We start from the raw sequence: 13,615 nt of genomic DNA, 5'->3' as shown, positions 1-13,615 counted from the left end.
CTAATTTAATTTTGTTGGTTTAATTAAAATAGACATATCTTTAGAGTTATCAACATTAAATATAAAACTCTTATTCTATCTAGGATTATTGAAGATAAATAAGCTGGTGCTGTCTTTATTGCAATTTGTTAACAAAAAAGATGACTTAAAATGATGGTTAATTCTGTCTCAAGGTTTTCATGGGTAATTGTTAAGATAGCTTTCAGTCTTCTGTAACCTAAAACTTTAACGTGTTGCTCACATGATAATTGGGATTGAATTAAACTGAACATGGGATTAAATGAACTGAGGAAGATTATAGTTTTGATTCTTGTTGAAAATATTGCTGGTTCTCTAATGTTTCCTCTTCCAGATTAAGGAAACTGTCTCTTAAGATATCTATGATATACAAAAATGTCATAAAGTATTTATTTGTAAACTGAAGCATTTATCTTTTCTCTCTACATAATTCCCCTGAAATTCAAAAACTCTCAATGAGTATTCTTTCTTTCATGGGAATTACAATTGTTTGCATAAGTTCAATAAAAATCTGTTCATCTTATAACAGGTCACTGTTGGAAATACTGGTAATTTTACCAAGGCTTTGACTGGAATGTCTTATTTGAGGATGGCATTCATAGAGTCAGATATGATCAGATAGCTTTAAGGAACTAGGGTTGGCTTTATAAAACATGGAGCCATAAAGCCCCTTGGAAATGTTGGCCTGGTGCCTTGCTTACAGAGTTCCCAGCAGTCTTACCAGTTGAGTAAAGAATGTCACTTCCTGGCAGTTGCAGGAAACTCAGGATACTTTGAGGACCTTCTGAAGAGGAATTTGCCCAAATATACAGGTATTGCAGGCATGTCTGATGGCAATACTTGGCTTCTGGCTTGGAGAGCCACTAAACATTCAATCTAGATTTCTTATGAAAAGTTCCAGCAAAGCAAATTTTAAAAGATCTGTATGATCAATCACTACTCTTGCTGAGTTCATGTAAATAATTAGGCCAAGTTTGTTAAAACTGGACTTGTTTTACAAATGAATTAGTCTTGATTTGATTATCTCCAGAAATGAGGGTTACTAGAGAGAAAAATTATTTTAATAATGCACATTTCTGGATGTTAAATTTTAGTTCTGATAGTCTTTAAATGTTGTTTGCCTAAGCTAGACAACTTGAGGTAAACTTCAGAGATATTGTCACAATAGAACAGGTATGGACAATCTTCTTCCTTGTTATTCTGTGGGGATAGTAACAGGTCCCAATGGGTATATTATTTATTTAAAAAACTAGAATGGGATGGATTTCCCCAACAATTTTATGAAAAGACTATAGTGCTTTATTAAATTATTCCTTGAGCCCAGGTTAACTCATACATCTCTAAATGAATATACAAGTCATAGTCTCCCTAAACCTTATCTGTAGTTATTAGAAACCCACCCCATATAAACGAAGGAAATATGTTTATTTAAAGGATTAGAAGTCTACTATAGGTAAGGGATTTAACTCCAAAATGGAAGGGCCCCTACTGAGTCATATTATGGAATCCCACTGTAGTTAAATTAGAAGGCCATTACTCATGGACTCCTATATCAAGAATTAAACCTGGGGGCACCTGGGTGGCTCAGTCGGTTGAGCATCTGACTTCAGCTCAGATCATGATCTCACAGTTTGTGACTTCAAGCCCCATGTCAGGCTCTGTGCTGACAGCTCGGAGCCTGGAACCTGCTTCGGATTCTGTGTCTCCACCTCTCTCTGCCTCTCCCCTGCTCATGCTCTGTCTCTTTTGTGTCTCTGTTATGCCCAGAATTTGTGATCCCCAAATACCGCCAGGGAGCCGAGTCCGATGTAAAAGCAAAAGAGCCTTTATTTGAGCTAGCTCGAGATCAATCCCCTACCTGCACCGGGTGGGGAAGGGTCCGAGTCCTGTTAGGCAGGTGAGCGGGAGGTTACTCAAGGGGAGGAGGCGTGGTCAAGGTCAAGGACACAGAACAAGATGGAGTTGGCCGGTGTAGGCCCGCCCTTTCAGTCTCAATAAATAAACGTTAAAAAAAATTTTTTTAAAGAATTAAACCTGTACCTTCCTCACAGGAATCTAGTATTGTTGCAGGATTTTTTACCACAATACACAGAATTCATTGCCTTGCCACTTTGAAGAACAAAGAGGTGGACACAAAATGAGCAGCAGGCAAAAATTTATTAGAGTATAGAATTAGAAAGGAAGAATAGTAGGAAAGCTCTGTTTACAGAGAAGGGACGTTCGGAAGTGAATGCCTGAGAACTCTAGGCAAGGGTCCTTGTTTTATAAGGTTCTGGTCAGCCCTCCCTCTTCCCTTCTCCCTTACTCCTTCTCAGGTTCTACCCTTATTGTCTTTTCTTTTTTTTTAGTGTTTATTTATTTTTGACAGAGAGAGAGACAGAACATGAGCGGGGGAGGGTCAGAGAGAGAGGGGGACGCAGAATCCAAAGCAGGCTCTGGGCTCTAAGCTGTCAGCACAGAGCCCGACGCAGGGCTTGAACTCACAGACCATGAGATCATGACCTGAGCCAAAGTCGGACGCTCAACCGACTGAGCCACCCAGGCGCCCCTACCCTTATTGTCTTGATAGCTCTAGGTGCTGGGTTGTCCATGCCTGATTGGTTTTCGTTGTTATGAGGGGTTGTCTATGGCCGCACTTAGGTCTTTTGTCAAATTCCAGAGGGGAAACCTGAGGGGGAGTAGGCAGTGCCTGTTACATTCTTAAGAGGAACTTTTATGCCCAGGGTGGGTTGCTGTGGTCAGACACTCCCAGCATTGTTCCAAAATGTGTCTTTCCCCACCCAGGGACCTCAGATCCTATTCCCTCTCTGCCTATTTCATCCTTTTTTTTTTCCAATCATAGTATGCCAGCTGACATTCCTTCTTATTCCTGTGAACCAGTGGAAGACCTTAAATTTCTCTTCAAATGACAATAAAGGACTGGAGATTTTTTTTTTTTGGCTTCTCTTTCTCATAATATTAACCTTATTTTGTTGTCTTTTCTGGTGTCTGCCTGGTGCCAAGACTCCTTCAGCACCATAACCTCTAGCTGACAGATGATCTTTTCTACTCAAGGAGGTTCATATATGTTGTCTACCTTAGATTGGCTGCCTTTGCCTTTGGTAACTCCTGTATATGAACACCCAACTGACCAATGTTGACACACAGTTAGGGACATCTCTACACCCCTGTTCAGCAGGAAGAAGTTACAGAAGAAAATACCTTCCACCCTCAGAAACCTTAAAGATTTTGAGTCAAAAGTTTTCAGGGGGAAAGATGTGGGAAACAAAGGCAGAAGGAAATGGCAGATAGAATTAAATTTCCTTATAACCTGCAGCCCATTGACAAATACTTGAGGCAGGCAGGGTAAAACTTTTCTCTAAGCACTCCCTACTGTCTTAAAGCTAATGCTTTGCTAGAGGGAAAAACCACCTTAGTTTGACAATAGCTAGGCCTTCAGTATCCTGTGAGTCTTCTTTAGCATATGAAAATCTCATTGGAAGCTCCCCTTGATTTTACCTCCCCCAACTCCCAAATATATATAACCAGTCTCTCCACAGGGTTCCGGGCAGCTCTGCCCATGGGTCCTGTCCCTGTGCTTTAATAAAATCAACTTTTTGCACCAAAGACGTCTTCAAGAATTCTTTCTTGGCCATAAGCTCCAAACCCTACAAACTCCACCATCACCCCAAAAACCTCATCAGCAATGATTTCAAAAATTATGAAGAAGGTATTTGTAAGACACTGAACTGCTGGAGGAATGATTAACTCTTCATGTTCATAGTATTATTTCTTGTACTCCCATTTATAATATCAAAGTAATTCACCATGATTAATGATAGGATAGTGAGCCAACAGAAGTAATAGGGATTTGCCATGTACTATTTGTCATTATCATTTAAGAATATTATAATTTAGTACTATTACTTTTCTCATAATTCAAATGAATTGAAATATGATTTTGAATGAATAAGTATAAAATAATTGTCCACTTAGAATACTGCAAGAAACATTATCAGTGATGAGGGAACTTGGGGCAAGCTGAGGGCAAAATACAGGCTGGCTCTCCCCCCAACTCCCCTGTCCAGGTGGAATATGTGTGATATTTCTCAGACACTCCTGGCTACCCAAAAACAAAGGAAAGGGGTTTAAGTGCTTGCCATGGTAATGTGGGAAACTAAGGCAAATGAAAAATTAAATTCCCTTACTGCCTACAGCCAATTGACAAGTCCTTGAAATCAGCAGAGTGACCGCCCTCTAGGAGCTCAGCTCAGCTGCTTAGATGATGACAATTTGCTAGGGGCAAAAGAGAATCTTACCTTTTTTCCCAGCCTCAAGGATCCTGTAAGTCAAGTTCCTTTATCTCAACTGCCCCAAGATACATGCTGGCAATCATACTCCAAGCTTATGGTCTCCTGATATACATCTGAAGGGTCTTATGACTGAGGTTTTATTAAACAGTAATAAATGGCATTTTCCTAGCAACCACTAGCCCCTCAAGGTCCTGGAAACCTTGCTTCCAAAATTCCTCAGAGACTTATTCTATCCCTGATCCCCTCCCAACCTGAGGATATATAATGAGTTACCTGTCACGACCTCAGTGCAGTTCTTCCTACCCATGGGTCCTGTCCCCATGCTTGAATAAAATCAACTTTTTGCACCAAAGACATCTTCAAGAATTCTCTCTTGGCCATTGGCTCTGGACCCCATGAGTCCCTCATCATCCCAAAACTTCATAAATCAGCATTTAATAAAGCTCAGGAGAAAATATTGACCAAACATTTTTGTAGCATTTTCCAGAATCAATTACAAGGCACCCTGTTTTCTCTAGAGTTCTCTATGGCATATTTTTGTAGACAAAACAATGGAATACTTCTGTTTAATTCTAGTGTATATAGCAAAATTTAGAATTCTAAAAAATGAAATTTAGAAATTACATTTAAATTATTTTCTGTCATTTTTTTCTTTTCTCCTTTCCCACTTTCTAAAACATGTATTACTCATCTAAAATTACTATTATACTATTTAGAAACTCCAGGAACACGTAAAATATGTTTCTAAAAGGACTGAGTTTATTGTAAAGCATCACATTAAGTTTGAATCTCAGTAAACAAAACTATGTCCTCACTCTATGTTGATTTTGGCATAGAACACAGACTTGCACACATCAAATGATAGGGTAAGGTAATTTAAAGTAAAAGGTGTTTTTTTTTTTAAGTAATAAAGTAGTGTGGAACTAAGGTACAATATGTATATCTTCTGGGTAAGTAATTAAGTCATAATGTTTTTTGTTTTCTTACAAGTTTTCATAATTAATATTTTAAAAATTGACTCTTTTATCTGATACTTGTGTTATCACTGGAATAGAAGCATAGAAAAGATTCTCTCTGCTTAGATTTACATATTCATACAATATGTGCCCAAGCTGAAACAAACATGTCAAATATCTGAGAGGTAGTGGCATTCATGACCACAAGTTGTTTTAAAAGTGTGAACCATTAAGATTTTTTTTAGCAAAGACCTAAGGAAAATCAGACTTGGGCATTGAGTGCTGACCTATTTTGTAATAGTTAATTAGAGGTCTGAGCTTTTTGCAAAAGAATGCCATTTTAAAATTACATGCTAGCCCACTTTCATAATATATATATATGTATATATATATATGTATATATATATTATATATATAATTATATATATATACATATATATATATATATATATATATACATGTTTCACTGAGGCAAGCAACTTAGAAACATAATTGCATCATAGCTCTGCAGTTAAGCGAGGAACTTGTCAATTGAACATATCTGTTTTTTGGTTTTTTTTGTAGGAGATCATCTGTTCTGATCACTGAAGTAAACAATAAAGGGCTACATTTAGAAGCATAAAAAACCTGTTTAGTACATAAAAGTTTCAATTACAAAATAATGGGAATGTTATAATTACCATAAGAAATTACAATGTCTGACATATAAAAATTACCTGCAACTGCTTTTTAATCACAATAATGTTATATCAAAGGGTACATATTTTTATTAACTAAAATTAATGAGGCAATTTTGGAACAAGAGACAGATTATTTTGCTCTGTTTTAAAAGCTGCAATAATAATACCAGAAAAGGCACAGGTCTTTTTTTTCTTTTTTACAATTACTGAAGTATATAAAATGCCTTGGCAGATAACAATACTATTCCATGACATCTAAAAATTTTGTTCACTTCTCATTCTCCTCATCATAATATTCACATTTTAATTATGTATTATTCATTTTGATTGTTTGCATGTGAAAACACCAAATAATCTATTATCTCAACATTAAGCTGATTTCTTTTGAAGATAATTTTAAGAGCAATAGAGATTCCTTTTTCAGGATGCTTAAGGCAGAATGTTTCAGGTTCATGCTTGCTGCTTTGCCTGAGCTTCTGCTTCCTGAAATGAAAAACACACAAAACATAAATTTAAATATCACAAAACAGACATCCATGTACATTTTGGTTACACTATATTAGCTCAAATTATTAAGAATATTCAAAAACAAAAACAAATGGTTCCCAGAGAAGACTGCTTAAAAATTCTTAATAGAAAAACTATAAAATAGAAACTTCTGCTTAGAAGCAGATGTAATAGAAGACTGCCTAATCATTACTAATTGTGTGAAATAATTCCATAAAAGCCAGTGATTTCCAATTATAGTTCAAATTTTAAAAAATAGATGATTTCCTTTCTCTGTGATTTTTCATCAAAAATTGAGTGTTCAAAAACATTGTCACCTAAAGTTTACAGTTAGTTGTTTTGTTTAATTAAGGTTTAAATTACTTAAAAAATGTGATATTTATTAAAATGTTCTTGCTTTAAATTTTATAACGGTAGGCAGGAAAACAGGTCAGGTTTTCTTTCTTCTCCTTTGGGCAATGAGTATTTCTACCATAGGAACTCTGAACTATAGGTGTGCTCTGGAACCTACCATACTACTTGACACAAAATACACTTCAAGGAAAGTTTATGGAACTAAAGATGGGTGGTAAGAGTGACTTTGGTGAAAGAAACTTCAGAGTTAGGTTGTAGAAATCATGCATACTAGACAATATCATTCTAAACACGTGTCATAAATTGAATACTTGATGGTCTCAGGAGGAGTAGGAGCATCTGAATCCTCCAAAATGAGCCTCTGATACTCTGCCCAGAAGAAGGGGGAAAGAGCAAAAATGAAAGATGCCTAGATTCTTACAAAACAAAAAAAGGTAGAAATGAAAGAAAGAAGGATGCAAAAGAGGACACTGTAATTCATTCTTTTTAATTTTTAAAAAAAATTTTTATTTATTTTTGAGAGAGAGAAAGAGAGCACAAGTAGGGGAGAGGCAGAGAGAGAGGGAGACAAAGAATCCAAAGCAGGCCCCATGCTGTCTGTGCAAAGTCTGATTTGGGGCTCAAACACATGAACCATGAGATCATGACCTGAGCCAAAGTTAGAAGCTCAACTGACTGAGCTGAGCCACCCATGAACCCCTGTAATTCATTCTTAATACATTTTCAACAAAACAGATGTAAAATACTACCTTCCAGAAACCTTGGCAAAAAAAAAAAAAAAAGATCCTAAGTGCTTTTAAAACTTTAAATATCCTGTTACATTGTCAAAATGAATATATCTTAGACCCTCATTATGCATTTTGTTTCATTTTATGGAACAAGCTTGTGAGAATTTCCTCATAACATAATGAATTTTACACTAAGACTCCTCAAAAGCTTAGCTCATATCATTGGGGAAGTAGTTATATAAAAATGTGAATATGGGCGCCTGGGTGGCTCAGTCGGCTGAGCATCCAACTCTTGATTTCGGCTCAGGTCATCTCCCAGGGTCGTGGAATGGAGCCCTGTGTACAGCTTTGTGCTGAGTGTGGAACCTGCTTAGAATTCTCTCTCTCTCTCTCTCTCTCTCTCTCTGTCTCTCTCTCTCTCTCTCCCTCTGCCCCTCTTTCTGACTCGTGTTCTCTCTCTAAAAAAAAAAATAATAAAATACAATAGAAATAGAAATAAAAATGTGAATATGTCCTAATGTGAAGTCCTTCTTTTTATGCACATCTAATGCCTCTGAGTAACTAGTATTTTGGAAACACCCTAAATCCCTAAAGTCACATCTTATCACTCTTTGCTGTAATTAGTTATAAATCCTTTAGCTCTCAGTTATCCCTTTTAATGGAAGAAATTATTGGCACAGACATCCAAAACAAAAAAGCTATTCAATTTTTTTGTAATTTGTCTTTGCAATAATACATTATATTTAAAGTAAATTATTTACTTTTTTAATTATATTTTATCCATCAAATATATAAATTGTGCTAAAATATTTGTTAGTACATAAATGTAAGTAGCCAATAATTATAGTTCATGGATTATCTAATTAAACTGAGAGATTTGGAAACAGCCATATGAGGTATCTTCCCCCTTTATTCCTAATATAAACATCATTCCATAAATGTACCAATTTTGCATCAGATAATCCTGGGTTCAAATTTCAGCTCTGTTACTTAATAATTATGTAACCTTGGACAAATTAATTAAATTATCTGAGCATCAGTTTCCTTTTCTATAAAATGTCATTGAGGACACCTAGCTCATAACGATGGTTTAAGGATAAAATGAGTTGTATGTGAAGGGTCTAGCTCAGTGCTTGGCCATTTCAAGCATACATTCTTCTTTCCTGCTTTTCTTTTCTCCACTTTTTGCCAATTAACTAGGACCAACACCACAGCTAAGTGAAATTAATATAAAATTTCTCTTGGAGATGTGGCAAAATAGAATGGGCTTAGTGGAAATAGGAATGTTTCAAATCTCACAGCAGAGGCAGACTCCATTGCTCCTCCCTGAAGCAGTGTGGTTCAACCAAAGCTAATGAGAACATTTCTGCAACCAGCATTCTCTACTCCCTCAATATACTACTAGTGAATATGGGTCAATAATTTTTTCTCTCAACATGAACATCACCAGATTTTTATTTTTTAGTAAAAAAATGTTATTTTATTTCATATCTGAAAACCATCACCTTCTATAAAGAAATGCTAGTGCTAAGGAATAATCTTCCATATTAATAAAATAAATAGTAAATATTAATATACCCTGTTTTGAATACATCCATATACAAAATAATATAAAAATTGTCTTTCACAGGAGGATTCCTTGTTTCATGGAAATATTTGTCAGAAGATATTTTTAAATACCAAGTTCTCCACTGAATTGGTTTTGAATAATTTTTAAATGTAAATAGAATGTATGCAAGTTATTTGGAACATAAAGAAAGGAGAAAAATATTCATGTTTAGCTATGGTTCAGTTCAGTCTCTTAACATAGAGTATTAATCATACAGTAAAAACAATTATATAACTTATTATAATGTATCTTTTTACAAACTCATTTTTTAATGAAAGCACTAGTTCTTTCAGTGAATAAACTATTTTTGTCGACACTATTTTTGGACATTTAACTTGTTTTCAAAGTTTCAGGATTATATATAGTGCTTTGACACATATTTTTATCCATAAAATTCATTCAGTGTTGATTTATTTTGGTTGACCCCACTGTTAGACATTTAATTTACTTCCAAAGTTTTAGGATTGCAAATAGCATTTTGATTTATGTTTTTATTCATAAAACTTTTTCCATGTATAGAATTATTTCATTAATGAAGACTATAATACCCCATGTGAAATTACTGGGTGAAGAACTATAAACATTTTAGGGTCCTTGATATCTGTTTGCCATTCTGGTTATCAAAAGAGAGTACCAATTCATACTACCACCAGCAATATGTGAGCGTTTTAATGCACCCTTCTTAGCACTGAGTATTATCCTTTGTTTTATATTTACTAATTTCATGGATGAAAATTGAATCTCATTTTATCACATGTCTTTATTGTCAGTGCATTTTTCTAATGTGGGTTAACTAGTTGTATTTCTTATTTTGTATACTTTCTTTTTTTGAGAGAGTGTGTGAACATGAGCAGAGGAGGGGCAGAGGATGAGGGAGGGAGAGAATCTTAAGCAGGCTCCATGATCAGCACAGAGCCCAATGCTGGGCTCCATCTCACCACTGTGAGATCATGATCTGAGCTGAAATCAAGAGCTGGACGCTTAACTGACTAAGCCACACAGTCACCCCTTATTTTGTATACTTTCTCTTTGTCAGTTCTTTCTGGAAGGCTTATTGTCATGTTAAATTAAAGGGGGAAAAACTCTGAAAGCTAAGCTGAAGAATAGAAAAATCATCATTCCGATATCAAATTTATCACTTTTAGTCTTGGAAAAAAACCTATTAAAAACCTATGAAATACTAGCATTCAAAATCTTCCTATCACCAAATAAAAGACATAGCATAGGGAATATAGGGAATACTGTAATAGTGTTACATGGTGACAAATGATAGCTTACCATAATTCGTACAAAAGTTGAATCACTATGTTGTACACCTGAAATTAATGTAACATTGTGTGTCAACTATACTCAAGTAAAAACAAATTAAACAAAATAAAACAATCTCCCTATTACCAATTCTCCCTTAACTCCACTGTCAACTCAAGATCTTTTCTTATCCCAGTCTATCCACTCTCTCCTTGCTAACATGCACTGTTTTACTTTATTCTTACTCCTAGGCTTAAATGAGGATGGAAAAAAAAAAAAAACCTATCAGCTGACTGGCTCCACTATGAACTCATCAACTCTAGCTGGACTCTCTATTTTGCTCAGCCATACTTCCATTCACAATCTTAATCTACCCTAGCCTATTTTCACCAACTGAATCCTTTCAATTCTCCTCAAAGTTCTAATACCTTAAATTTCCCATCACACCTAGCAGATGACCTTACACTAAATATAAGACATTTTAAAATATGAACTTCTCTAACCTCCCTGCACATTAAAATTTCTATTTTTATCCTTCTCTTCTCATTCTGTCCAATGTCAGAAAAAAATGCATGTCCTCTCCTTTCCAAGACTAACTCTTCCCCTGGATCACTCACTTTTTTGTTTCCTCCATGATGTTTGTTTTATTTTCCAGTCACTCAGGTTAGAAGCCCTGTATATAGCTTCACTTCTTCCCAGTTCTTTACATACACAAACATCTCATAAATTTCTATATCTTATTATACATGAGTTTTCTATATCTCCTAAATTCATTTTTCCTTTCCATGGCCACTACACCACTTTAAGCCCTCTTCATGACTTTTCTGGACTTCTAAAGTACCCTCTAATGGGTAGGCCTATCTCTAATATCTCATTTCTCCAATATTTTATAATCCATACAGCTTTCAAATTTATTCTCTTAAGACATAGATCAAATCACATCTTAAAGTACAGAGATAATCTTATCACTGTATTCCCCCTGTTCCTACCTTGGCTTTTAGATACCTAGAGGATAAAACTGAAAGTACCTAACACAGCATTCATAATTTTGTCCAAACCTACCTAGTCAATCTCACCTCCTCTATTTAATATGCCCTATTATGGAGACATGCAGCACTACACTTTGCTCCCTGAAAATATCATCATGTGAAGCTACATGCAGTAGTTCCTGTTCTGCCTCTATGAAAGACACCTTAGTGTCATTTCAGTATTTTTGAATCCCTAACAGCTCAAATGTCACTTCCTCTATGAAACTTTCCCCAAATTCCTTAATAATAATTTATTATTATTTTCTCTGGATGCCTATGGCACTTTTTTTCACAGCATACAGAATTTACTATAATATGTGTTGGATTATAATTATTTGTAGTCATATTTGTTATATAATTATTTGTATACTTTTCCTTCACTAGGTTAAAAACATTTTGAAGGTAGCGATTATGTTGTGTTCTCCATATTTGTCTCACCATCAATGTCAAGTTAGTGTTTGGCACTCAATAAATACTTACTGAATGAATGACTTCTACTTTTAACTAAAGAAGAGGGAGTAATCAGTCACAGAAAACAGATAATCCTTCTTTTCATACTTCCTCTTATCTGAACTGAAATCAATGATTTAACTTGGGTTTTACTAACTTGATTAAACAGAAATGTCTTACCTAATATTTCTTCCAACTTAAATTATACAAAGCCTAAAATAAGACATTTTATTCATGGGAAAAGAAATTTCAGGAAGGAAACAGAATTTCACAGTGAATCAGACAACAATGTTAGCAAATGATCTCTAGTTGAAAACAAGCAATAACACAGATTCCCGAAATTGGAGAAGGAGCTGGAGTTCAAAGAATCCATTTAACATAAAATTAGTTGCTACAAACAAAACATAAAATGATAGAACAGGGAGGTATACATTCTGATTAAGCCAGCCTGTGTAGAAAAGACCTATGGTAAAAAGCATGGGGTGCCTGGGTGGCTCAGTTGGTTGAGCAGCCAACTTCAGTTCAGGTCATTATCTCTTGGTTCATGAGTTCGAGCCCCACATAGGGCTTGCTGCTATCAGCGCAAAGCCTGCTTCTGATCCTCTGTCCCCCTCTCTTTATTCCCCTCCACTTCTCATGCTCTGTCTCTCAAAAATAAAAATAAACATTTAAAAATATTTTAAAAAAGAAAAGACCTATGGTAAAAAGCAAAGGTATATTTAAAGCTCATAGCTTTGAGACATTTCATTAAATAAGCAATTTAATTTTTGATTCTTTTCTTTATATGATCTCCCCTGGAAACACTGCCATTTGAAAAATTATTTGTTGTTGGCAGGGAGAAAGTCCCAAATTTAGCCAGCAATTTAGTGACCAGTTTAGAAACTCAAAAGCTCTTAACTTTTATGTAATTTTTTAAATGTTTATTTATTTTTGAGACAGAGGAAGAGAGAGCACGAGTAGGGGAGGGGCAGAGAGAGAGGGAGACAGAATCTGAAACAGGCTCCAGGCTCTGAGCTGTCAGCACAGACCCCGATGCGGGGCTTGAACCCACGAACCGTGAGATCACGACCTGAGCCAAAGTCGGTGGCTCCACCGACTGAGCCACCCAGGCGCCCCAATGCTCTTAGTTAATTTGAATGGGTGACTCCAGCATTTACTCTCACACAAAGACAATAGATGCTGCCAAGAAGATTACTATGAGTAAGATGTGTTCTGTTGATGTAAAACCATTCATGACAGCTGAAATAATGGAGTCTTTAAAGTTGGTAACCACTTATTTATGAATGGGTCAATGAGAAATCTACTGCTTTGGGTAACTTGATGGGGAAGTCACTCCACCTACCTCCCACTCACATACTTTATGTATTTGATTATGCACATGTCTGCCCTACCAGGAATTAAATGCATGCAAAAAAGGAGCATTTCCTTTCAGCCATGTTACACTGCCTCTAGCTTAATCTGAATACATAATAAGGGTAGACATCTCACGGACTAAAAAACCCAGCAGCAATAAAATGGCTAATAAAGCAAGGAAAAAAAGGAATCATACCTTTGAACCAGGTGGAGCTGTCAAGCCTAAAAAGGCATACACTGCATTATTTTCTCTGGCTTCAAAGAAGGCATCATAGTCCTTAATGAAAAGAAGGAAAGGAGAATAAGCAATATGTAACCAACAAAGGAAATAAAAGAGTAAATTTATTCATAACTAACTGATTTGTGAACTTTTTTGGGGGGGCATATAGGTT

At 35.6% G+C, this 13,615-nt stretch overlaps 1 protein-coding gene across 1 annotated transcript in view; it reads right to left on the bottom strand.

Moving 5' to 3' along the window:
- Positions 1-5,047: 5,047 nt before the first annotated feature.
- The window catches only part of SH3BGRL (SH3 domain binding glutamate rich protein like), an 84,712-nt gene continuing 76,144 nt past the window's right edge, over positions 5,048-13,615 (bottom strand). The window contains exons 3-4 of the mRNA XM_047076282.1: positions 13,420-13,500; positions 5,048-6,429 (exon numbers count right to left, since the gene is read on the bottom strand). Coding sequence (XP_046932238.1) covers positions 6,397-6,429; positions 13,420-13,500 — 114 coding nt within the window. The 3' untranslated portion in view covers positions 5,048-6,396. The remainder of the gene's footprint in view (positions 6,430-13,419; positions 13,501-13,615) is intronic.

Source organism: Lynx rufus, unplaced genomic scaffold (genome assembly GCF_022079265.1).
Source record: "Lynx rufus isolate CCGP_SWC_20201006 ecotype Redwood Valley unplaced genomic scaffold, mLynRuf1.p SCAF_14, whole genome shotgun sequence".
Lineage (NCBI taxonomy): Eukaryota > Metazoa > Chordata > Mammalia > Carnivora > Felidae > Lynx > Lynx rufus.
Note: the sequence above shows the minus strand (reverse complement) of the source record. Positions and strands in the feature narration are given on the sequence as shown.